The sequence below is a fragment of the Pristis pectinata genome, chromosome 33 (genome assembly GCF_009764475.1).
Source record: "Pristis pectinata isolate sPriPec2 chromosome 33, sPriPec2.1.pri, whole genome shotgun sequence".
Lineage (NCBI taxonomy): Eukaryota > Metazoa > Chordata > Chondrichthyes > Rhinopristiformes > Pristidae > Pristis > Pristis pectinata.
In genome coordinates, this window is record NC_067437.1 from 13630003 (window position 1) to 13656593 (window position 26591).

Genomic DNA, 26591 nt, shown 5'->3' on the forward strand with positions numbered 1-26591 from the left:
TGGCTCTGCCCTCAGCCACACCACACAGTCCCGTCCCACCCCCTCCCCTCGGTCTCCAGCCCACCCCACCCCACCCCACAACCAACCCAGGATCAGAGCCCCTGATCCACCCCCTCCCCAGCTTCACGGAGACATGAAGTCCCCAGCAGAGGGCAGTGACCAGTGGCTGCTCTCATACAGCCCCATCCCCTGGGCTGCACCACAGGTCCTGGGCAAGGCATTCATGTGGCAGTATGAATGTTTTCTTGTGCATGCGTGTGTGTGTGTATATGGGTGTGTGTGTGTGTTGATCTGTGTGTGTTTGTCTGTATGGGTGTGTGTGTGTGTGTTTGTCTCTGTATGTGTCTGTCGTGTGTGTGTTTATCTGTGTGTCTTTTTGTCTGTGTCTCTGTGTGTGCGTGTATGTGTTTTTGTGTGTGTGTTTGGGTGTTGGTGTTTGTATGTGTTTTTGTGTGTTTGTATGGGTGTGTGTGTGTGTTTGTGTGTCTGCCTGTCTTTCGTGTGTGCGTGTTTATCTGTGTGTCTTTTTGCGTGTGTTTGTCTCTGTATGGGTGTGTGTGTTTTTGGGTGTTTGTGTCTGTATGTGTTTCTGTGTGTTTGTATGTGTGTGTGTGAAATGTCTTGGGCTAGTTATAGTATAAATATTACAGGAAATCGCAGGTCCATTGGAAAGTGCAAACAGAAACACCTCAGTCATAAGACAGCACCTCCTACAGTCCAACTCCCAGAGTACAGGACCAGAGTGTCAGTGTGTGCTTTCGTCTGTCAGCTGAGAGCAGGAGCAGTGAGCACCAGCTGCTCTCTGTACCATCCAGCTGTGTCCCAGTACAATGAGTGATTGGTACAGCGTTGACCTGGATACACAAGGTAATGCCCACTAGTGGTCTATGTGTCGTTCTGGAATAATAAATCTTTTGTTTAATGGACAACTAAAATATACCTGATAACACCTGGGCATGATTTTCCCCAGTTTCCCCATCAGTGCCCTCGCCTGTTGGCATTACCTGTTCTTCGTGGTTGAACTGGGGGTTACTGAGTTATGTAACTGAGATGGGTTTCAGCCACTTAGGGCTAATATCCTTGTTCATTTAATAAAGGTTTGCCTTCATATAGCACCTCCTGTTATCCCTAGACATTCCAAAGCAGTTGACTAACAATGAGATATTTTTTCAAAGTGCAGTCACTAAAGTGTTTATAGGGGGCTGGGAACCAATTCATGCAGCAAGCAACCCAAAAACAGCACTGCAGTTTTGATCAGGTACACTGATTGACATGAGACTGTTTCTCTCTCCCAACCAGCTCAGCATTTCCAACATTTTTTTTGTTTCAGTAACAGAAAAGTGCTGGAAACACTCAGCAGGTCAGGCAGCAGCTGTGGAAGGAGGAACAGTTAAATGTTTCAGATGTGGGACCCCTCAGAAGTGAGAAAAGCCACACGTTGGTCTAGAGGGCAGAGAAGGTGGGGAGAGAGGGTGACGGGTAGAGCTAAAAGGAATTCTCTGATAGGGTGAAATACTGTGAAGTTAACTGCCCCTTTATTTCATCCTATCAGAGGAATTCCCTTTGTCCCATCGTCCTTCCCCAACTGCCCAGACAAAGCCTTTCTCTATATTTTCTGTTTTAGTTCAGATTCCCAGCACATGCAGTGTTTTGCCTTTGTAATTTTGTTTTTGTGTTAGTTAGAACATAGAACAGTACAGCACAGGAAGAGGCCCTTCGGCCCACCATGCTGTGCTGAACCAATTAAGCTAATGACACCTAATCCCTTCTGCCTACATGTCCATATCCCTCCATTCTCTGCATATTCACCTGCCTATCTAAGACCCTCTTAAACGCCTCTGCCTCCACTGCCACCTCTGGCAGCGCATTTCAGCACCCACTGCCCTCTGTGTAAAAAAAATACCCCCTCTCACCTTAAATCCATGCCCTCTGGTATTAGACATTTCAACCCTGGGAAAAAGATACTGGCTGTCTACTCTCATAATTTTATAAACTTCCATCAGGTCTCCCCTCAGCCTCCACTGCTCCAGAGAAAACAAGTTTGTCCAACCTCTCCTTATAGCACATGCCCTCTAACTCGGGCAGCGTCCTGATGCACCTCTTCTGCATCCTCTTCACGGTCTCCACATCCTTCCTATGATGGGGTGACCAGAACTGAATGCAACACTTCAGATGTGGCCTAACCAGAGTCTTGTGCCATTATACCAGAGCTGTGGGGTGAATATTAGCGCAGGACACTCGGGAGAACTTTCTTCAGCAGGGTCACCTGAGAAGATGGCATGTGGACATGTATTGAATCCCCTTCCAACAGGTGGTTCCTCCAACAGTGTGGCACCCCCCTCAGTCCTGTGCTGGACTGCTGGCATAGATGATTGTGCTCAGGCACCAGACTAAGTCTTTGAACCCCTGTCCACCTGATTCGAGGGTTCTCATGCAGGAACCAGCAACAAGGACTCGGAAATCGATTGCAACCTGCTGTACCAAGGGATGTGCTCAGCCAGATCTGAATTATCCAGGCCAGCTTCCCTTCAGTTCTTTCACTCTGACACGTCATCAGAAGGTTCAGACAAGATCCCGTGTAGAATGAATAGACCACAATGTGGATGCTATTGCGCTTTATTGGTAGTTATTGCCAGCAAAGCCATTGCTCTCTAGTGATCCATTATTGGTTTCAGTCATTCTCAATATCAGTGTTAATGGTGAGTAGTCACAATGGAGATTAGCACTGTTTGACTCACAGAGACACATCTTATTCCTGAAAGGAAAGGTGCAACTAGGTAAAAACCAAAACATCGTGCAGAGCAGTGTTGGGAATGATTCATGCTACAGTTTGATGAAAGGGTTAACCTACAGTCTAACAGTGGCCGTCAACACCTCAGTTCCCCCCGTCCAACTCTCCATCTCTTTCCTCTGCCCCCACCCAGTTCCCATGGAAACCAGCTGCTCCTGGTTACCTCAATCAATGGAGCAGGGAAAGTCAGCAGTTTAATTTAGTCCTGATCCCTACCGGAGTCACAGAGGGGACTGGAGTGCGTGGCTGAGGGTGGAGGGTGAGGGGGGAGACCTCTCTGTACATGGATTGGGAATTGACCCTACTCCCTGGAGCTGTGGGAAGCTCTCTGATACTTACATTCACTGAGGCACACAGGTAGGCAGCTGGATTGTAACGTTCTTCCTTGAAGGTTTCAGACAACCCAAGATTCTGGAGTAAATTGTCCCAGTAACTTCCCCACTTACTGAGATCCTACACTAATCCCATGTTTATTCTCCCCACATTCCCATCAACTGCCCCCAGATCCTACCCCTCACCTACACACTAGGGGCAAGTTACAGAGGCCAATTAACCTACCAACCTGCACGCCTTTGGGACATGGGAGGAAACCAGAGCACCCCGAGGAAACTTGCATGGTCACAGGGAGAATGTGCAAACTCCACACAGACAGCACCAGGGGTCAGGATCGAACCCGTGTGACTGGAGCGTGAGGCGGCGGCTTTGCCACTGTGCCCCCATGTTATACAGTGGACATTTTTGCTATTCTCCTGAAATATTTAAACAAACATCTGAAGGTTCATCCATTTCATAGGAGATGAGACTATTCAGCCCCAAAAGCCTGCTCTACCCTTGAACCATTCATAACCCACCTTTGCCCTCAAAACCATCTCCCCCTTTAACAATTGACTTACACACGAGGAACACGTCCAAGGAGCTGACCCAGGACCCTGACAGTAGGCACCGGTGAACCAATTGGAGTTGGCTGCCTGCCATTTCAGGTGAACTTCTGAAGACCTAGAGCTCTCTCCGGAGGTAATGTATGTACAAGGTGTTGGAGACTGCAGGACAAATCTGGAGAGTCCTCCACGTTGGAGCTGGAGTCAAGCCCATTTTTGGGGAAGAGATTTCCAAATATTTGCAAACTTGAAGTGTTTGTGATTTTACTGCTGTGAATTTTAAACTCCTTACGCTAGGCAGTCAAGGGAGCTGAAACAGTTTCTCTCCCTTTCTCCCCCCTCACATTTCCCCATTGTATCCAGGTGTACAACAGGAACAGTCGGAGGTCCTGGTTGTAGGAACTCAAAGCTCCTTGATTCACCTTCCTTGCAGATTAGTGGATGTGAAACGCAAGATATAATCCTGGGGGAAAAGAGAAGCTGGTGTCCAATTCTGTTACTAGCTGGGTCAGGGCTGCCTATCCCAGTGAGATCGAGGAGGTTCGCAGTAAGCTGCCCATTAATTAGTTGAACCCTCAGGACATCTCGAGTCCCTCCCCAGCACCAGGACAGGCAGCGTCCTGCTTTAGGGTTGCACAGCAGGGTTGGAAACCTTCTGGAGGTTCCATCACCTCCACAGTCAGCCCTCCGTCACACACTCAAACAGCCCTCCTTCCTCTCTCGCCCATCACCTCTGCTCCCAGCAAACAGCTACAGTAAGAGGACTCACCCTGGGATGCTCCCACCCCTGGGTGTTGCTGGTTGTGGTGTTACAAGCTGTGTTACAAGGGTGGGTTGGGCAAGTGAGTTATGTCTCCTTACTTCCATACGACATAGAAGGACATTCGGTCCATCAAGTCCATGCAGGCTCTCAAAGCAATCCCATTTCCCCTGCAACCTAACTTCCCTCCTTCCCATCTACTCCCCCCGGATTCTACCACTCATCCACACACCAGGGGCAACTTACAGTGGCCAATTAACCCACCAACCCGCACGCCTTTGGGATGTGGGAGGAAACCGGAGCACCCAGAGGAAACCCTGTTGGTAACCTGCCCTTGGTGACATCACCCAGCTGGATAATGTAAACAGATCGCTGGCAGTTTAAATCTTCGATTCCAAAAACATTGGTCATTATCTCATTGCCGCTTTCTGGGAGTTTGCTGTTCCTAAATTGGCTTCCTTAATTCATTAAGTGAAATAACTTTTTCTCAACTTGTCTCATTCCTTCTACCAATTATCTGAACTCTGTGACCCTCGTTAGTGACACCACTGCCCAAGGGAAATAGGACCTTCCTGTCCCACTGCCTGGGTCCCTCATAAACGTACACGCTGCAATTAAGTCTTGGTCAGTCTCTCCACATAACTCTAGCCAAGCAACCGCTGCCTAAATCTCCTCTGCACCCTCTATGGTGTTGGGAACTGTCCATGGACTCAATTTGTGCCCCAACTAGTGTTTTATACAGTTCCCAGAATAAACTCCTCTCTCTGTTCTACACTTCTAATTGGTAAGGTCCCAGCAGTAATATCAATCCCAGCCCAGAGGGAGTTCGCTCACCAAGTTATACACTGGCCCCACTCGATGGGTATTAGATGCTTGGCAATGGGTGTCGGCTGACTGCTTGAGGATTGAGGCACCATAACTGTGGCTAAGTGGGGTCTGCCACCCAATGTAGTGGATGCCCAAGGAGAGGGATTCTGGTCGGTCACACCCAGGGGAGAAGGGCTCCAGTCCTACCATCTGAGGTCTCCAGGTCTCTGCCATCACATCCAATGCCCGCCTGCAGCTTCCCTCCCCGTGTATGTTGGGGTTTGGCTCGGTATGCCAAGGAACAGAAGGGCAGCTCTTCCAACGCCTGGTCTCCTGGTGGAGCAGGGGGATTCTGTACAAGCCACAGGGGCGCCCACTGCAGGTGAGAGGTCCAAGTGCACCAGGAGAGCCGTGCTCATTCACCCCAGCTTTGAACCTTATCGGCGGCCAAAGTGGCTGTGGCTTTGGGGAGTCTCCGGGGAGGGAACAGTGATGTAGATGGGGTATTGGACAAATGAACCTCCCCTCCACCTTCCCACAAGAGGACGAAGGAGCAGTTTTGTGGGGGTGTCATTATTCCATCTCCTGGGTCCCCTTATGGCTTCATCCTGCTCCTGTTTCCTTGTGTTTTTCTTATGGAAGAAGGCCATTCAGCCCCTTGAGTCTAGCCCAGCCCTCACTCCTCCACACCTCCTGTCAGTTCCTGCTGTTTCTCCCATCACTTCTCTGCACACTAGGAACGATTCACAGCAGCCCATTAACCTACAACAGTCACAGGGAAAACGTGTAAACTCCACACAGGCAGCACCTGAGGTCAGGATTGAACCTGGGTTCTCTGGAGCTCTGAGGCAGTGGCTCTAACTGCTGTGCCACTGCACTGCCCATACTAGGTAGAAGCAGGGAGGCAGAGGCTAAACGACAGGTTAAGTCCCCCAAAATGGCCGGGTCCCCAGTCCCACCAGACAGCAAGAGAACAGTTGCTTCAAAGTTCCAGTGCGCTGCAGCAGGGTGGGCTCAGGGCAGCTTGTGACCCCAAGCCCAATTCACCCTGTGGCCATGTAATGGAACAGGGATGGGTAGTGTTGGGAACATCCAGCGGGAAGCAAGGAAGATAAATAAAACTTGGGGATTGGAATTTTCAACAGGGGTGGGGGGGAATGAGGTTTTACTCGAGCCAAGGAAGGAGATAAGGAGTTGGATAATCTGGAGGGTTCTGGTGGTGTGCTGGGAAACAAGGTTGTCCCAGGGAGGCCCATCGACAGGAAAACTCAGGACAATGTGGTCCAATTCTTCCCCCCACGCCCCCCCAAACCTGGAACGGAGACACAATGCTGGAGTCTGGAGAGGAAAACAAGATGCTGGAGGAACTCAGCGGGTCGGGCAGCATCTGCGGAGGGAAATGGACAGTCAACGTTTCAGGTCGAGGCCCTTCATCGGGACTGACGGAAAGAGGGGAGATGGGCAGTATGAAGGGGTGAGGGGAAGGGGAGGAGCAAGAGCTGGCAGCTGATGGGTGGATCCAGGTGAGGGGGGGGGGCGATAGGTAGACGGAGGAGAGGAGAGTGGAGACAGTGACAGAGGCCGGGAGGTGAGAGGTGGGCTGGCAGGGAGCTGCAGATGGTGGAGTCTGATGGGAGAGGGAGAAATCAAGTGAGGGAGGTGGGGAGGGCAGATGGGAACGGTGAGGGGAGGGGAACCAGTGGGAGGAGTGTGTTAGCGATGGGCGGATGGAGGAGGGGAGAGAGATGGGGTGATGGAGGCCGGGAGAGTGAGGGAAATGGGAATGTTGGACAGGAAATGTCTCCTTCCATGTGGCCTGGCACGGAAATCAAATGGAGGTGCAGGGATGACTCAGTCTGGTCAAACTTCCAACTTGAGAGCAACAAACAAGAAATGATTCTTGAAAATCAAAAACAAAAAGACGCCAGATATCTGAAACAAAACACAGAAAATTCTGGAAACACTCAGCAGGTCAGGCAGCATCTGTGGAGAGAGGTACAGTTAACGTTTCAGGTGTGGGACCCCTAGTAACTCAGTCGGTTCTGATGAAGGGTCCCGGATGTCAACTGTTCCTCCTTCCACAGGGAATGGTTGCTGTTTGTGTTTCACCTTGTTGGGGGGAAGTGGAGTAGAAACCTAATTTCAATTGCAGAATGCTAAAGGAATGCAGGATTACGCAAGTGGATTTCATGGTTCTCCATTTCTGGTAAGATTTTGGCAGGTGTAGGAATGATCTGCTGTAGGGGTTGAGGGTGATCCCGGGATTCAGTGGGGGTGAATGGTGGAAGCTCCTCTTGGAGTGTGTAACAAAAACCTTGGAATGGAGCCATTCAACAGTGGAAGGCCCGGACATATGGAAACCCGCAGCTCTTCATCCCCGTCCTAATAAAGCTGCAGAGGCCAGACAGGACAGACTGAAAACTTCACAGCGCTGGGACCTGTCGATCTTTCTTGGATAAGGGTTACTGGACCAGGACAGGGAGACCCTTCCACCACATCTCACTGAAGGGACTCAAGGGGTTCCATGGCCTAGTCCTGTTCCCATGCTTCCAGGCTGCAGCAAAGCCAGCCAAAAATTAATAGGAGCCCTCCACTGGGAAAACAAAGTAGATTCTGCCTTTATTTGCCTTGGTGCCAATTTGGAGGTTGAAACCAGGCAGGAGAAACATGGGTAAAGGTCAGGGATAAAGCCACACTCACACCCCCTTCTCTAGCCTGTAGCTTTGTGTTATACGTATATAATCCATTTTTAAACCATAACCTGTAAAGTCTATTACAATACACAACTCACAAATCACATATTCTCCCCACTATTAGTTTTTTTTTTCGATTCACTGTTTAAAAAGTCCCGTTGATGGAGCCAGTCTATTCGAGCTTCGGATCCGAACCCCCTCCCAGTGCCTGCCTGCTGCCTCAGGAGTCGACGATCTGCCCGGACCAGGTCTCGTGCTTGGTCCCTGGGGCCAGGTGGGTGATGACCACCTCCACGGCTTGGAACTTCACGTTCTTGGGTGGGACGGCGCACACCTTGTACGTGACTTCGTCTCCTTCCACCGGCACGTATTCCCCCTCGATGCTTGAGGAAAGGAAGACAGAAAAGTCTGGGTCAGCGAGTTCAGCCCTGAGGCGGCGGTGAGGGAGTTGGGTTACTCCAAGCTGGAAGAATGGTGATGTGAACATAAGAATTTAGAAGCAGGAATGTTGCACCTGACCCTTCAAGCCTTACAAGGAAGAAGTACTTTGGTGACTAGAAGCTTTGTGAACTTACTGAGCTCCCTTCCTACTTAGTGCAGGGGATTGTAAAGGAGGAGGAGAAAGATCATTTGATCCAAGATCATTTGGCCTTTCTCCCTCACAGCCCTCTCCACCATTGACAATATCTAGAGGAGGTGCTGCCTCAAGAAGGCAGCCTTGATCAAGGACCCTCACCATCCGAGTCATTACCCCTTCTCACTGCTACCATCGGACAGGAGGTACAGAAGCCTGAAGTCCCACACCACCGGGTTCAGGAACAGCTACTTCCCTGCAACCACCAGGTTCTTGAACCGACCTGCACAACCCTAACCCTAACCCTACCTCAGTAACAAAACACTACGGCCCACCTCTTGCACTGCCGTGGACTTGCCTCTGATTGTAGGTTTTATTTTGCACTGATGTCTTGTTTTGCAGTCTTTTTCTTCACTGTCTTGTATAATTCATGTATAATTTAGTTCTGTGTGTTGTCCGAATCTACGTGCCTGTGATACTGCTGCAATGTACTCGTACCTGTACCTCACCGTACTTGTGCATATGACACTAAATTCAACTTGACTTCAAACTGGAGTGGTAACCAGGAAACTTGTGCCCAGATTTGGTTTCTGTTGCCTGTTTGAATATCTGAGGGAAGCTATCAAGTTTGTAACTGGGTCAGAGTCAGCCCACATCGATCAGTGGAGCCTGTGTTCGTAGAGTCATATGGCAGAGAGACAGGTCCTTTGGTCCGATGAGTCCACAGAGGGTTGTAGACTCAACCACTTACACTAATCGCATTTTATTCTCCCCACATTCCTATCACGTTGCCCCAGATTCTACCACTCACTCACACATTTGGGAAAATTTACAGCGGCCAATTAACCTACTAACCCTTACGTCTTTGGGATGTGGGAGGAAACTGGAGGACCCCGGGGGAAACCCACACGGTCACAGGGAGAGCATGCAAATTCCACACAGACAGCACCCAAGGCCAGGATTAAACCTGGGTCTCTGGAGCTGTGAGGCAGTCCCTCTACTAGCTGTGCCACTGTGCCACACAGATGGCGATGAGGAGGCGTACAGGAGTGAGATAGATTGGCTGGTTGAGCAGTGTCGCTACAACAACCTCGCACTCAACGGCAGCAAGACCAAGGAATTAATTGTGGACTTCAGGAAGGGGAAGTCGGGAGAACACACACCAGTCCTCATTGAGGGAAGAGTGGTGGAAAGGGTGAGCAGCTTCAAGTTCCTGGGCATCAATATCTCAGAGGACCTATCTTGGGCCTAACATATTGATGCAATCACAAAGAAGGCACACCAGCAGCTCTATTTCATTAGGAGCTTGAGGAGATTTGGTACGTCACCAAACACTCTTACAAATTTCTATAGATGTACGGTGGAGAGCATTCTGACTGGTTGCATCACTGCCCAGTACGGATCCTCCAATGCACAGGATCACAATAGACTGCAGGGGTTTGTAGACTCAGCCAGCTCCATCAAGGGCACAATCCTCCCCACCATCGAGGACATCTTCAAGAGGTGGTGCCTCAAGAAGGCGGCATCCATCATTAAGGACCCTCACCACCTGGGACATGCCCTCTTCATGTTACTACCATCGGGGAGGAGGTACAGCAGCCTGAAGACACACAGTCAGCAATTTAGGAACAGCTTCTTCCCCTCCGCCATCAAATTTCTGAACGGTCCATGAACACTACCTCATTTTTCCTTTTTTATCTGCACTATTTATTTTTGTAATTTATAGATTTTTATGTCTTGCACTATACTGCTGCCACAAAATAACAAGTTTCACGTCATATGTCAATGATAATAAATCTGATTCTGAAAGAGTTGATCCCATAGCTGCGGAAACTGGTACATGGCACTTACTTGACAGACCCAGAACTTCCTATGGACCATTATAGACTCTCTTTCATTGGTCTTTAATATCCCCATCCCAATTGTCCCAGACTGAGTGGACTGCCCAGCTATTTCACAAGGCAGTTAAGAGTCAGCTTCTTTTGTGTGGTCTGGAGGCGTATGGGTCAGATCATGTATGGAAGCAGATTTCCTTCCCTGAACATAGAGTCATAAAGTTTTACAGCACGGAAACAGGCCCTTCAGCCCAACTCGTCCATGCCGACCAAGTTGCCTGCCTGAGTTGACCCATTTGCTTGCGTTTGGCCCATGTCCCTCTAAATCTTCCCTATCCATGTACCTGTCCAAACATCTCTTAAATGTTGTAATTGTATCCGCCTCTACCACTTCCACAGGCAGCTCATTCCATATACCACGAAAAAAAGTTGCCCCTCAGGTCCCCTTTAAATTTTTTCCCCCCTCACCTAAATCTATGCCCTCTAGTTTTAGGCTCCTCAACCTTTGGAGAAAGACTGTGAAATCCAGGACACAGTCCGAAGTTCCATGTTCACCCATATTATTTAATTACAATTTGAATTCCCCATGTGCCTGGTGGGCTTTGACTCTGTCCACTAAGATCTCCCCTTTCCCCACTGACACAGATCCAACATCTCAGAGGATCTATCCTGGGCCAAGCACACAGATGCAACCATGAAGAAGGTGCACCAGCATCTCTTCTTTCTTAGATGTTTAAGGAAATTCGGCATGTCACTAAAGGCTCCGACAAACTTCTGCAGACATACAGTGGCAGGCATCCTGACTGGTTGCATCACGACTTGGTATGGAAACTCCAATTCACAGGAACGCAAGAGGCTGCGGAGAGTGGTGGACTGAGCCAGTTCCTTCACTGCTACAGCCCTCCCCACTGTCGAGGACATCTACGACAGGCGATGTCTCAGGAAGGCGACATCCACCATTAGGCACCCCCACCATCCGGGCCCTGCCCTCTTCTCTATGCTGCCATCAGGCAGGAGGTACAGGATCCTGAAGACCCACACCTCAAGGTTCAACAACAGCTTCTTTCCCACTGCCATCAGGTTCTTGAACCCACCTGAAAAACCCCAACACTACCTCGGACTATATAGTTTTCTCTCTCTCAATCTCGCACTGGTATCGTTATGTTTATTTCATTGCTTATTTTGCATATGATTAAATTATGTATAATTTATGTAAATTTAAGGTTATGTTAACTTATGTTTGTCCTCGTCTTGCAATGTACTGTGCTGCTGCTGCAAGAAGCTAATTTTCATGGCTTTTATATCCCGTGTATGTCTGCCTATGAAAACAATAAACTTGAACTTCAACTTCCCTGCTCCCCACCCAACAATCGCTCGGATTTAAGGATGACTTTCCATTCCAAAGAGAGCACTGTGACCACTCACTCAGAGATGTGCACAAAGATGTCCTCCTTCCCGTCCGAGGGGGTGATGAACCCATGACCCTGCGACCTGGAGAAGCACTTGCATTTGCCCTTGGAAATGGGGCCAAGTGTTGCCCGGGCAGAGCTGGAAGAGGAGAAACAGGGTGAGAATCTCAGAAAGGAACAGGACAATGCTATGCTGCTCTGTGAGAGATAAGCATACAGACGTTGCCAGGAACTGCCAACAGCAGAAGGGTCCAATGGACCAATGCTGGCTCCTCTGATGATCGATCCAATGAATCCCACTTCCCCGCACATTTCCCAGACCTCTGCAACATTTTAACCTTCCAAGTACTTTTCCATTTTCCTTTTGAAGGGGGCAGGAGTTAGCCATGGTCCCTGAAAGTGGCATCATAGATATACGGGCTGGTGAAGGAGGCTTTTGGCACACTGGCCTTCATCAGTTAGGGCATTGAGTATAGAAGTTGGGATGTTATGTTGCAGTTGTACAAGACATTTTACTCTGTACTGTTATTGTTTTTACCTGTACTACCTCAATGCACTCTGTACTAACTCAATGTAACTGCACTGTGTAATGAATTGATCTGTACGATCAGAATGCAAGACAAGTTTTTCCACTGTACCTCGGTACAAGTGACAATAATAAACCAATACCAATACCAATACATTAGTGAGGCTGCATTTGGAATATTGTGTTCAGTTTTGGTCACCCTGCTATATGAAAGAAGTCTTTAAGCTGGAAAGAGTGCAGAGGAGATTTATGAGGATGTTGCTGGTACTTGAGGGACTGAGTTATAGAGAGAGGTTGAGCAGGTTGGGACTTTTTTCATTGGAGTGTGGGAGAATGATGGGTGATCTTACTGAGGTGTATAAAATCATGAGGGGCATAGATAGGGAAATGTGTACAGTCTTTTTCTCAGGGTTGGGGGATCAAGAACTAGACTGCATAGGTTTAAGGTGTGAGAGGAGAGATTTACTAGGAACCTGCGGGGCAACATTTTCACCCAGAAGGTGGTCAGTATATGGAATGAGCTGCCAGAGGAAGTGGTTGAGGCAGGTACGTTGACAATATTTGAAAAATACTTGGTCGGTACATGGATTGGAAAGGTTTAGAGGGATATGGGCCAGACGTGGGCAAATGGGACAAGCTCAGATGGGAATCTTGATTGGCAGTTGGGCCAAAGAGCCTGTTTCTGTGCTGTATGACTCTATGACTCCACTGTACCTGCCCTGACATTCAGTGAGATCATGATCTGGGCTCTGGGCTCCTTCCTGTCTCTGTGTTAAAACTGATTGAATGTGTTAATGACACACCTTCCACAGCTACGGTGGGATAATCCTTTGAGAGAAGGAATCCCTCCTCAGTCCACTTTAAGCAGTCTGAGATTAACACCCCAGCTCTAGAAACCCCCACAATGTGTAACATCCTCACAAGCATCGACCCTCTTAAAGCAGCACAGAATCCTATTATTCAATAAACTCAGCTCCAATCCTTCGCCAGAGTACAGCCCTGATCTGCCCAATCTGCTCCTCATAAGGCAATGCCCTCATCCCGGCAGTCAGAAGAAGGAAAGTAAAACCTGCCCTAAATAAAGAGACCCAAGTGTATGGAGTCCTCCAGAGTCAGAGTGATACCGCATGGATTAGACCGATCGGCCCACACTGTCTGTGCCAGCCACCGAGTACTTAACTACACTAATACACTGCAGCTGTATAAAACTTTGGTGAGGCCACATTTCGATATTGTGTGCGGTTCTGGTTGCCACATTACAGGAAGGATGTGGAGGCTTTGGAGATGGTGCAGAAGATGTTCACCAGGACGCTGCCTGGATTAGAGAGTATTAGCCATAAGGTTGGACAAACTTGGATTGTTTTCTCTAGAGCGCTGCAGGCTGAGGGGAGACCTGATCGAAGTATATGAAATTATGAGAGCTATAGATACGCCATCCACCTATACACTGGGGACAACTTTCAGCGGCTAATTAACCTACCAACCCGCACATCTTTGGGATGTGTGAGGAAACCAGAGCACCGGGAGGAAACCCATGCAGTCACAGGGTGAACATGCAAACTCCACACAGATTTGATGACATATTTGAACCAAACCTCTCCAGGATCTGGTGAGGTTGTAGTTATTATCCATTAACTTTACAATTAATCACCAGGCATCTCAAAGTACATGAATCATAATGAGGAGCTGATAGTAAGCCTTTCCTCCAGCCAAGGCCTGGTGACAGAGAAAGAATACTTACGCAGAGTAGGTACGGGTGCGTTTGGTGGGGAGAGGACTGGGCAGGTCCCCCAGGAGAGAGTTGCTCCGCTCCCAAGTTTTGGGACTGTCGCGGTAGTAGAGCAAAGGAGGGGACACGGGTGCTCGAGGCGAGTGAGGTGGCTGCGAGGGTGATGTCTCGCTCTGCTCTGACGACATGGTGCTTTAAGAGGATTTCTGTCTGTAAAACAAGAGGAGCCGGTGTTAGAATCCCACTCGTCCTTTTCCCCTACACACACACACACACACACGCACGCACACACACACACACACACACACACGCACGCACACACGCACGCACACACGCACGCACACGCACACACACACACGCACACACAGGGAGGATTTCCATTTATCACCCTCCCTGAGGTGACCACCAGGAGGTGCAATTGTCCCAGTCCTTATATACCCAAAACACTGCAGATGCTGGAAACCTGAAATAAAATGCCAGAAATACACAGCAATTTAGAAAGAATAATCTAAGTAACCAGATCTGATGAAGGTCATCGACCTGAAACAGTAACTCTATTTTTCTCTCTAAAGATGCTGCCTGACCTGCAGAGTGTTTCCAATATTCTTTGCTTTTATTCACTATGGTCCCAGGTTTTTTGTAATGCAATATTTTTGACACCAGGTGTAAGGTCTTGAGCTGTGATGACAGCTGGCATGTGTAAAAGACATTGAATGTCTATCATTCTAAAAATGAACCAATAACTGGGAATCATGGTTAACAATTTTTGGCTGGCATGGACTACCAGCAGGCAGAGTAGTGTAGCAGTTAGCATGACACTATTACAGCGCCAGCGATCCGTGTTCAATTCCGGCCACTGTCTGTAAGGAGTTTGTACATTCTCCCCGTGTCTGTGTGGGTTTCCTTCGGGTGCTCCGGTTTCTTCCCACATTGCAAAGATGTATAGGTTAGTAAGCTTTGGGCATGCTACATTGGCGCCGGAAGCGTGGCGGAAGTCTGCCCCCAGAACACTCTATGCAAAAGATGCATCTCACTGTGCGTTTTGACGTACATGTGACTAATAAAGAAATCTTATCTTGATTGGTCCAACAACCTCCTTTCCATGAATGTATATCTCCAAACCACTGCTACATCATGACCTCCCCTTTTGATAGAAGAAGCACTAAGTCAAGTGGTTATACCATACCTAGACACCTGACCAAGGCAACAATTCCCCCATGTTGGCACTGCGTGGGTGTGATACCAACACAGGGGAAATCGCCCAAACATGGAGCACTAGGATTTGGTTAACAGTCTAATCAAAGCCCAGGTCCACCTCCGTGTTTAAAAAAGAGTGGACACAAATCGACACAGATCGATAGGTGCGAGGTGTGACACTTTGTGAAGTCAACCTAGAGGACATAGGTTTAAGGTAAAAGGGGAAAGATTTAATAGGAACTTGAAGGGCAACTTTTTTTTTACACAAAGGGTGGTACCTACGTGGAATCAGCTGTCAGAGGAAGTGGTTGAGGCAGGTACAATAACAACTTTTAAAATACAGTTGGACAGGTACATGGATAGGAAAGGTTTAGAAGGTTATTGGCCAAAATGGCAAATGGGACTAGCTTGGATGGGGCACCTTGGTCAGCATGTATCAGTTGGGCCAAAGGGCCTGTTTCTGTGCTGTATAACTCTATGACTCTAAACCAAGGTAGGACTTACACAGTGAATGGCAGGGCTCTGGGGAGTGTTGTAGAACAGAGGGACCTAGGAGTACAAGTACATGGTTCTTTGAAAGTGGCATCACAGGTAGACAGGGTGGTGAAGAAGGCTTTTGGCACACTGGCCTTCATCAGTCAGGGCACTGAGTACAGGAGTTGGGATGTTATGTTGCAGTTGTACAAGAGGCTGCACCTGGAGTATTGTGTACAGTTTTGGTCACCCTGTTATAGGAAAGGTGTCATTAAGCTGGAAAGATTTATGAGAATTTTGCCAGGACTCGAGGGCCTGAGTTATGGGGAGAGGTTGGGCAGGCTGGGACTTGCAATGTAGGAGATTGAGGGGTGACCTTATAGAGGTGTATAAAACCCTATGGGGCATAGATAAGGTGAAAGCACACAGGCTTTTTCCCAGAGAAAGGGAATCAAAAACTAGAGGGCACAGATTTAAGGTGAGAGCGGAAAGATTTATAAGGGACTTGAGGGGCAACTTCTTCACGCAGAGGGTGGTGCGTGTATGAAATGAGCTGCCAGAGAAGTGGTTGAGGCAGGTACGATAACAACATTTAAAAGACACTTGGACAGGTACATAGATAGGAAAGGTTTAGAGGGATATGGGCCAAACACAGGCAAATGGGACTAGCTAACACTGCTTCTGTGCTGTGTGACACTACGACATGCCAAGATCCACAACCTCTTGGTAACCTCTTGATCTGGTAAATGAGGTGAGCAGGGCAGACAGTGTTGGCTATCGGGTCGATGAGGATGAGATTTCTCAAATTCTCTTTGGCATCTACCAAGCTGAGTGTCTTTCAACCCCCTGACGTGAGAGGAATCAGTTCTCCCACGCCACCGCGTCCCGGGCTCCAGTTATTACAGGAGCTGGCTCTGGTTGGGTCAATTCCCAGAGGTTTCATTCTTGGCCTCCTGCCTAACTGTTTTTCTCTCATCTCTAACATTCTTAAATGGAGGATTGGCTGCTGAATCTTTAAGAACCATTCCAGGCCTCTCCTGGTTACTCCCATCATCCCAACACAGAACTTCCCCTGAGAATGCAGTGCAGTGGAGGAAGTGGGTTTGTGCTGGGCCCGCACAGCACCGTGCCTTCACTCTCTGCTCCTTTTTCTCATGCGCCTGTTAGTGCTGTAGACCACATCCGCCACAGAAAACTCCCATGTAAACTTCCCTTTTTCAATGATGGTCCACAGTTAAAAGAACCAAGGGATTCCTAACAGTGTGGTCCTGCACTGATTTTTTCCCTAACAGAGAGAATGCGTGAAGCACAGGTGAACTCAAAGCAGAGAGAGAGAGAGAGAGAGAGAGAGAAATAGTCGGTAGGGGGAAGAGAGTAGGGGGAGAGAAAGGAAGGAAGAAAAGACAGACAGACAAACAAAGTGTCAAACGCAAAGGACCAAGACAGAGAGAGGAAGAAAGAGAGTCACAGTAAGACAAAGAGAGAAAGAGGGAGGAAGGGAAAGGGAAGGAGGGAGGAAGGGAGGAAGTGGGGGGGAGAGAGAGGGAAGGTGTGTGTGTGAGAGAAAGAGAGAGAGAGAGGTTGTGTGTGTGTGTGTGTGTGTGTGTGTGTGTGTGTGTGTGTGTGAGAGAGTGTGTGTGTGAGTGTGTGTGTGTGAGAGAGAGTATGTGTGAGTGTGTGAGTGTGTGTGAGAGAGAGAGAAATAGACAGGCAGAAAAAATGTCTGATAAAATGAACCAATATAGGGACACAAGATGATGTGTGTATGTGCAAGAGAGAGCGAGAGCGAGCATCAGTGAGACACGGACAAAGAACAAGATATAAGAGAAAGATATAAATGCAGAGAACAAAGAGAGAGAGAGAGAGAGAGAGAGAGAGAGACATAACAGCCAGAGAACAGATAAAGCGATAGAAAATGGGAGGGTGAATGAGAGACAAAGAAATGTTGAGGAAGGACAGAAGGACAAAGCTTCTCGATGATGGAGTAACTGTGATCCAGCTGGTGAAGTGAGGCCAGATGCCTCTCAAGGCTGAATCTGTTTATTTTAATATGTGCCGCAGAAGAAGCTCTCGGGCTCTCTATGGAGTGATCAACCTTGGCTGCGCCGAAGGTCTCAAACCCCTGGAGGATCTGCATGAGGGAAATGAACGGCTGCAGAGACAACCAGCCAAATAACGGACAGATAGGGGTAGAGAGAGGGAGAGGTGTACAGATAAACAGACAGATGCAGAGAGAGACTCACACAAGCAGTTGTAAGTAGGGATGGATAGTATACATAGACATACAGAGAGAAAAAGAGAGATAAATTGACAGCTAGATGGATAGATTGCAGAGACAAAGAGGCAGATTGGCAGATACAGGGAGAAATAGATAGATGTAGAGAGAGAAAGAAAGAGAAAGAGGAAAGGACAAAGAAACAGAGAAAGGACAAAAAAACAGAGAAAGGACAAAGAAACAAAGAAACAAGAGAAAACGGGTCTGGCAGACAAAGGTGCAGACGTTGATGTGGACTGGAAAATACAGGGAGACATGCGGAATAAACAACAAAGGGGCAGAGATGTAAAGGGAGATACAGGCAGAGGTAAAGATAGAGTCAGGCAGAGGTTGGAAATACAGGAAGGGATAACAACAGGATAATAAATGTAAATAAACAGGGAGTGATGTTCATACATAAAGGAATAGATAGACACAGGAATACACAATAACTAGAAAAGAGAGTCATTCAGAAAGAAGGACATAGAGGAACAGATTTGGAAAAATGCAATCAAGAGACTGCAGAAAGATAGGCAGAAAGAGAGATGGACACAGGGAAAGAGAGAAAAGAGAGAGATAGAGAGAGAGAGAAATAGCAGGAAAGTTACCTAGAGACGCCAGGGTCCAATTTTAGATCGGCTATAGTGAGACAATGTCAGGTATCTAGCCACGGTCGTCATTAAAGAAACCTTTCTTGGGATGCGTGAAGCGCCTGCTTGTTCAGGTGATCGCCCCCTTCATCTCAGGGACCCCAAGTGAATGTTGAGGGATCATTTACTACTTGCACATTCTGATATCGAGCAACCATGTTTGTGAATGGTCCACTCTGGATCCCCCAGCTCCACAAGATGTTCTGTGGGTTGCAACCTGCCTGAGCTCACACAGCTGTACACCAATGACCCCCACAGAAGTACACAAGGTTCTGAGAAGAATGCACGGATCCCCTTTAAATATCCTACCTCTCACCTTAAAGCTATGCCCTCTTGCTTTTGATATCCCAGCATGGGAAAAAGAAGGTTTTGACTAATTGCCTCCCTTACACCAAGATGTCCATCACATAGTATGATGGTGGTAGACGGAGGCCAGTCACCCCAGCTTCAGGTGCAATGCCCCCAAATAGAGACCATTCAGCCCATTGATCCCATACCTGCTCCTACTACAGCAATCCTATTAGTCCCATTTCCCAACAGTCCCATTCCATATCCCTTCCCTATTGCTATGCCAACAACTCTCTCAATAGTCTACACAATTCTCATCTCCTGAACACCCTGATGAGCTTTGACAGCTTGCCAACTGTCAAATGACTTTCAAGAATGTCTCTGATTCTCTGAGAGCTTAAAAAATGATTTTAAAAAATTGTAGCCAATTGTACGTTAAAACATTAAAGGAAAATAAGGGAAGTACCTACTTCCATTGAAGGGGTTGGCCATCCCATTGAAAACACTGGCCTATCAGCTCTCCCTGGTATAAAGGTGAAAGCCCAATGCAAAGTACAACCCCACCCCAGCCCCCATATCCCTTGAAGTCCGATAACCTACCAGCCGTCTCCTGGGCACATCACTGTTCCACCGTTGCATCTGTGACGAGTCCAACAGCAGTCAGTCGGGTGCATTGACTGAGAGCCTCTCACCGAGGTTCCCCTTGAACACCACAACTGGTGGGAGAGGTATGGTGGGGAAAGTGGTCTTCCCGTTGCCAAACACTGCCAGGTGGGTCACAGAGCCATAGAGTGACAGAGAGATACAGCACAGAAACAGGCCTTTCGGCCCACCCAGTCCATGCTAACCATCAACCACCCATTTACACTAACCCTATGTTCGTCCCATTGTTTATTCTCTCCACACTCGCATTAACTCTACCCTTCACCTAAACAATAGGGGCAATTTACAGCGACCAATTAACCTACCAACCCATGCGTCTTTGGGATGTGGAGCTCCTGGAGTGAACCCATGCGATCGTAAGGAGAACGTGCAAGCTCCACGCAGGCAGCATCGGAGGTCAGGATTGAACCCGGGTCTCTGGAGCTGTGAGGCAGCGGCTCTACCAGCTAAGCCACTGTGCCACCCAATTTGACAAGGCTGCTTCTGGATGACCTGATGCCAGTACCTACCCTGCACTCTCCCCATGACACAATCACCGCCACACCACCCAATTTACCAAGCCACACTGACTTGCACAAAACAAATGCTCTCAGATTGTAATTGGAATGGGAAGCAAATCAGAAATTGTAAGGCAGAACGACAGTGATCAGAGAGAGCTTAAATTGTAAAACATGGCCCAGTTAACAGACAGGAAACAGATGTCATGGTAACCCAGGGGTGTCTGGAGAATAACAACCAGGCAACCAGTGATCTGGGATTCATCATGGCTGAGTCAGTTATTAAAGGCTGTCCCCAGGTTATGAACAGGTTCCGTTTTTACGGACATCTGCAAGTCAACTTTGTCCCTAAGTCCGAAAATGCACAAAATCACTAGATGTGGTAACCACGTATCCACGGTATTGTAATGAATAGTGTTGTTGAGGCTAATTAACATGACCATTTATTTATTATTTTCCAATGCCTAGTTGCAATGGGACACAGTCAGGATGTCCCACGCTCAATGGCTGGTTTCAATGGGGTTGAACTATCAATAAATGTTGCATTGTTTAATAGAGTATCCATGCACAAGTATCAATAGCAGTGACTGCTTGTCAGTTTCCAAAGCAACTCTCTTAAGTGGCCTCCCGCAGTGAAACTGACAGCCTGTGTTCTTAAGAGACAATAGTGTCTGATTATTGCAGGGAGGTTACAGGGAAACAGGTCTTTTTTCCTGGTTCTTGTTTTGTGGACACAGCTCAGCACATCACGAAAACCAGCCTTCCCACCATGGACTCTGTCTACACTTCGTGCTGCCTCGGTAAAGCAGCCAACATAATCCATCCCAGCCTGGACATTCTCTCTTCTCCCCCTTCTCGTCGGGCAGAAGATACAAAAGCCTGAAAACACGTACCATCAGGCTCAAGGACAGCTTCTATCCTGTTATAAGACTATGGAATGGTCGATCAGATGGACTCTTGACCTCACAACCTACCTCGTCATGGCCCTTGCACCTTATTGTCTGCCTGCACTGCACTTTCTCTGTAACTGTAACACTTTATTCTGCATTCTGTTGTTGCATCCCTTGTACTACCTCAATGTACGGATGTTTTGAAATGATCTGCATGGATGGCATGCAAAACAAAGTTTTTCACTGTACCTTGGTACATGTGACAATAATAAACCAATTTACGAACATCACAATGAAAGACAACTAGCAGGTCGTTAGGAAATCAAATAGTACATGGCCTTTGTTGCTAGAGGATTGATTACAAGAGTAAAGAAGTCAATGTTCCTTCCCTATCGCCTTGCAAATCTTTCTGCTTCCATTGCTTGTGCAATTCTCTTTGGAAAGCCCTGATTCACTCTGGTTCCCATGGGCAGCAAGGTCCAGATTACAACTACAGGTCCCCCCGATTCACTCTGGTTCCCGTGGGCAGCAAGGTCCAGATTACAACTACAGGTCCCCCCTGGGTTACAACGGGGGTTTCGTTCCTGAGAACTGTTTGTAACCCGAACAGTTCGCAAATCAGAAATGCAGCCGTCTGGCAAGATCTTTAAATTGGCCAACCAGAGGTGTGTGTAGTTAAACAAGGGCATTTAGTCCAACCATTCAGATATTGCCATGAACTGACATTGCACATAATAGAAGATGCCTGTATCCCTGCAACAGCTGGCAAATCCATCCCTCCAGTCTCCCAAACGCTGGCTTGTATGTACAGGCCACACACAATTTGGGTGTCTGTAACCTGGGGAGGACACGCCCAGTCATCATCCACTGCTTCACAAATGACCTTTCTTCCACAAGAATGTTAGGAGCTGAGATTTTTCCTGATGATAGCATGAAGCTCAGTGCAATTTTTTGCATCTCCTCAGATATAGAAGTGATTGGTATACATATCAGGACCAAGGCAATATTCAGTTCTGTGCCTCTCCTGGGCACATCACTGTTCCACCGTTGCATCTGTGACGAGTCCAACAGCAGTCAGTCAGGTGTTATGTGGCAAGTTTAGACCACACAGAGACAAGAAACTCCAGTAATCCAGCACACCTGGGACTTTAGTAGCAACAGATTAGTGGATTTTCCAGACTAGTGAATATTATTTCCACTAATACCTCACATTTTTTAGATGTTCACAGAATAATAAATTGTTCAGTGAAATATGTAAATTGAAAGGAACCATGGGAACCAAGGCCCCAGTGAGTGGAAAGGAGGTGTGGTAAGGTGGGCCCCGGTGAGTTAAAGGGGAGCGCAGCAAACATTACAAATGTTGAACCATCAGAATTTCTGAATAGTCAGATCACAGACTGCACAATGCAGCCACTCACCAACAACAGGGGGTTTGAACCACCTCCTCTTAACATGCAATGTCGTAGCAATCATCAAATGCCCCAACATTCTAAAGGTAATCTTTCATCCTTCAGATAATAGGCGTTTGTATTTTGTATTTCTAGAATTTGCATTATTTTCAGATAGTAATCCTGTCCCTTCCAAGATCAACATCAACATCAAGATTTCTTTATTAATCACATGTACATCGAAACACACAGTGAAATGCATCTTTTTGCATAGGGTGTTCTGGGGGCAGCCCACAAGTGTCGCCACACTTCCGGCACCAACATAGCATGCCCACAACTTCCTAACCCGTACGTCTTTGGAATGTGGGAGGAAACCGGAGCACCCGGAGGAGACCCACGCAGACTACTTTCCCTTCCGACCGATCTTGTCCCTTTCACATGGAGACTCAGGAGACGGCAGATGCTGGAATTCAGAGCAACAAACAATCTGCTGGAGGAAATCGGCAGGTCGAGCAGCATCTGTGGGGGGAAAGGAATTGTCAACGTTTCGGGTCGAAACCCTGCATCAGAACTCATGCAACCTCACGCAGTGTCCTGATGCAGGATTTCGACCCGAAACGTTGATAATTCCTTTCCCTCCACAGATGGTGCTCGAACTGCTGAGTTCCTCCAGCAGATTGTCTGTTGCTCTATCAGCATCCTTGCTCACCCTGCATGATTTACGCCACTTAATCTCTCCTGCCTTCCACCCTTTTCTTCCCCCTTCCCCTCTACCCCCTCCTCCAAACGCTACCCCTAACTTTTCCCTTTCTTGATGGAAGGTCATTAAAATTCTCTCTTGCCACAGACTCTGCCTGATCTGCGGAGGAGTTACAGTATTTTCTGCTTCTATTTCAGTTTTAGGCAATCACACTGTTTTGTTTGTCAAGAAGCACGGTTGATAAGATTAACAGAGGGCACAAAGACTGGTATGTAGCACAATATTGCTGTGGTTTAGTAGAGTTCACTGGCCTGGTTCTGTGCTGTAAGTTCTACCTCATAGGAGAACCGTAAAAGTACATGATCGAAAACTGTTCTTCAGGCTAAGTCGTGTCTCCATCGTTGGTGGCGAGATGCTTGCATCACTATCCCCAGGCCAGGACTCTCCCTAAGAAACAACCAGTCTGTTCATGCACGGCATCCCAAAGAACCAGCTTTGACAGGATCAACCTGCCAGCACTACAAAGGAAGAAGGAACATGCATTTAAATACTGTCTCTCAGGCCTCAAGATGCACTTTACACTCAATGAATCATTGAATTGCTACTGCACAGTTCAAGTCCATTTGGCCCCATCAAGTCAATGCTGCTGCCTAGTAGAGTGTTCCCCAATTATTCTCCCTCAGGCCTATCCTTTTGACATTTCTGATTTCACCATCTCTACAGGGATTGAATTCCAGGTTAGAACCACTCTCTGCTTAAAAAGTTTCTCCTCACATCCCCCCAATGTCCAGAATTTTAAATCTGTGCCAACTGATGGGGATGCCTTGGGTCTTTTTAAACTGATCATGATCTTGTCCACCTCTGTGCACTCTCCTCCCAACCTTCTTTGCTCCAAGGAGAACTATCCCAGCTTCTCCAATCTGACCTTGCAGTGAAATCCCTCATCCTCGGCTACATGCCCATAAATCTTTTCTGCACCCTTTCTAGGGTATTTATGCCCTTCCCTGAGTTGGACACGTGTCACAGCTGCGTTTTAAACAGATTTCAGCATAAAATCCCAGATTTTCTCTCCTGATAGGGTTAATAGAGGGTGTGGGGACTGGTGCAGAGCACAATACCGTATTTATAAATCTGGAGCAACACACACAAAATGCTGGAGGAACTCAGCAGGTCAGGCAGCATCTATGGAGGGAAACAAACAGTCGACGTTTCGGGTCGAGACCCTTCATCAGGACTGGAAAGGAAGAGGGCAGAAGCCAGATAAACAAGGTGGGGGGAGGAGGAGGAGCACGAGCTGGCAGGTGAGAGGTGAGTCCAGGTGAGGGGGGAAGGTAGGTGGGTGGAGGAGGGGGGATGAAAGGGAGTGATGTGAGAAGCTGAGAGGTGATAGGCAAAGGGCTGGAGGAGGAGGAATCCGGTAGGAGAGGACAGTAGACCATGGAATAAAGGGAAGGAGGTGGGGAATAGATGGGCAGGTCATGACAGCGAGGGAAGGGAAAGAGAAAGGGGGGGGGCCACAGGAATGAGGGAAAACAAAGGGGGGGAGGGAAAAAAGGGGGAAGAGAGGAGGGGTTACGGGAAGTTAGAGAATTCGATGTTGAGGCCGTCAGGTTGGAGACGACCAAGGCGGAATATGAGGTGTTGCTCCTCCAACCTGCGTCTGGCCTCAACGTGGCAGCAGAGGAGGCCATGGATAGACATGTCAGTATGGGAGTGGGATGTGGAATTGAAGTGGGTGGCCACCGGGAGGTCCTGGCTGTCACGGTGGACGGAGCAAAGGTGCGTGATGAAGCGGTCACCCAATCTGCATCGGGTCTCACTGATGTAGAGGAGGCCGCACCGGGAGCAACGGATGCAATAGATGACACCCTCAAGACTCACAGGTGAAGCACTGCCTCACCTGGTAGGACTGTCTGGGGCCCTGAATGGTGGTGAGGGAGGAGGTGTAGGGACAGGTGTGGCACTTAGTGTGGTTGCAGGGATAAGTGCCGGGAGGGTCATCAGTGGGGAGGGGCGAGTGGACGAGGGAGTCGCAGAGAGAGCGATCCCTGCGGAAAGTGGAGGGGGGGAGGGGAAGATGTGCCTGGTGGTGGGATCCCATTGGAGGTAGCGGAACTTGCGGAGAATAGTGTGTTGGATGCGGAGGCTTGTAGGGTGGTAGGTGAGGACAAGGGGAACCCTGTCCCTGTTATTTCTGGGAGGGGGATCGGGTGAGGGCAGACGTGTGGGAAGTGGAGGAGATGCAGGTGGGAGCTGCATTGATGGTGGTGGAAGGGAAACCTTGTTTACTGAAAAAAAGAGGACATCTCTGATGTCCTGGAACGGAAAGCCTCATCATGGGAACAGATGCAGTGGAGTGGAGGAACTGAGAGAAAGGGATAGCATCCTTACAAGTGACAGGGAGGGAAGGGGTGTCGTCAAGGTAACGGTGGGAGTTAATATGAATCTTGAGATGTCATATGTGTTACTAACCTCTCTCTCAACACACTCTGCTGGATTTATGGACATATATGCCCAGGCCCCTTGGATCCTAAACACTATTCAGATCTGTTCCATCTGTTCTACATTGCCTCTCTAATATAGACTAAGTTTTGAGGTTGTGTTCTATTAACATGACAGACAATCTAGACATATCAAGCTCCCGCAATGTGGTAAGTGACCAAGTAGTTTCTCTGGGTCATAACTATAGCCCATGTCACTGGAAGACGTCAAGAGGTTTAACACCTAATCTGAAAGCAGCCCTTCAGTGCTTCCTGAGTGTCAGCAAGGATTTTGAGCCAAGCCTCTAAGGGTGGCACAGTGGCGCAGCGGGTAGAGCTGCTGTCTCACAGCACCGGAGACCCGGGTTCAATCCTGACCTCGGGTGCTGTCTGTGTGGAGTTTGCACGTTCTTCCTGTGACTGGGTGGGTTTCCTCTGGATGCTCAGGTTTCTTCCCACATCCCAAAGACGTGCAGGTTGGTAGGTTAATTGTAGATTGTTGGGTGATAGGTAGATTGCAGGTAGGTAGGTAGGTAGGTAGGCACTGTAGATTGCCCTAATGTGTAGCTGAGTGGTAGAATCTGGGGGGGGATGTTGATGGGACAGTGGTGAGAATGGGATTAGTATAAATACGTAGTTGATGGCCGGCATGGATTTGGTGGACCGAAGGGCCTGTTTCTGTGCTGTATCTCTCTATGACTCTGTGACTCTGTCTGATCAGGAGGTAGGAGTGACCAATTGACCATCTGTATGAATCTTTACTTCCAGCTCCAGGTATCAGGAAAAAAAAAGTGCTGAGAACATCTGGGAAACAGTGACATGAATCCAATTAAAAACCATAGCAAAAATAAATAAAAGTAAAGATGAAAGACTTGGGCCAGAGAGTTTAGAGGCACAAATTAATTGTAGATCAAGGAACAAACAAGTAGTGTATTGTTTAAGCATAAGGATAAAGTACAGGCCACACACCTTCTGACTAGACTAAAGCAGCAGTTTTCTGGTTAAATCATGACAGCTGAGAGCCAACAAGTGAATTTATAAAGATGTCAAAGATAAAGAAGAGGCATCAGTCTACAATGATATCAAGAGATCTGTGGGTCAGACCGGA

At 48.1% G+C, this 26591-nt stretch overlaps 1 protein-coding gene across 3 annotated transcripts in view; it reads right to left on the minus strand.

Annotated features, from left to right (window-relative positions):
* Nucleotides 1-2600: 2600 nt before the first annotated feature.
* csdc2a (cold shock domain containing C2, RNA binding a) overlaps nucleotides 2601-26591 on the minus strand; it is a 53438-nt gene continuing 29447 nt past the window's right edge. For 2 of the 3 annotated variants that reach the window (XM_052043001.1, XM_052042999.1), the window contains 3 exons: nucleotides 14015-14212; nucleotides 11764-11886; nucleotides 2601-8312 (listed from right to left, as the gene is read on the minus strand). In XM_052043001.1, the coding sequence (XP_051898961.1) occupies nucleotides 8150-8312; nucleotides 11764-11886; nucleotides 14015-14190 (462 nt within the window). In that variant the 5' untranslated portion in view covers nucleotides 14191-14212 and the 3' untranslated portion in view covers nucleotides 2601-8149. Of the gene's footprint in view, nucleotides 8313-11763; nucleotides 11887-14014; nucleotides 14213-23314; nucleotides 23522-26591 lie in introns of all 3 variants that reach the window. The other variant, XM_052043000.1, reaches the window with a different exon arrangement.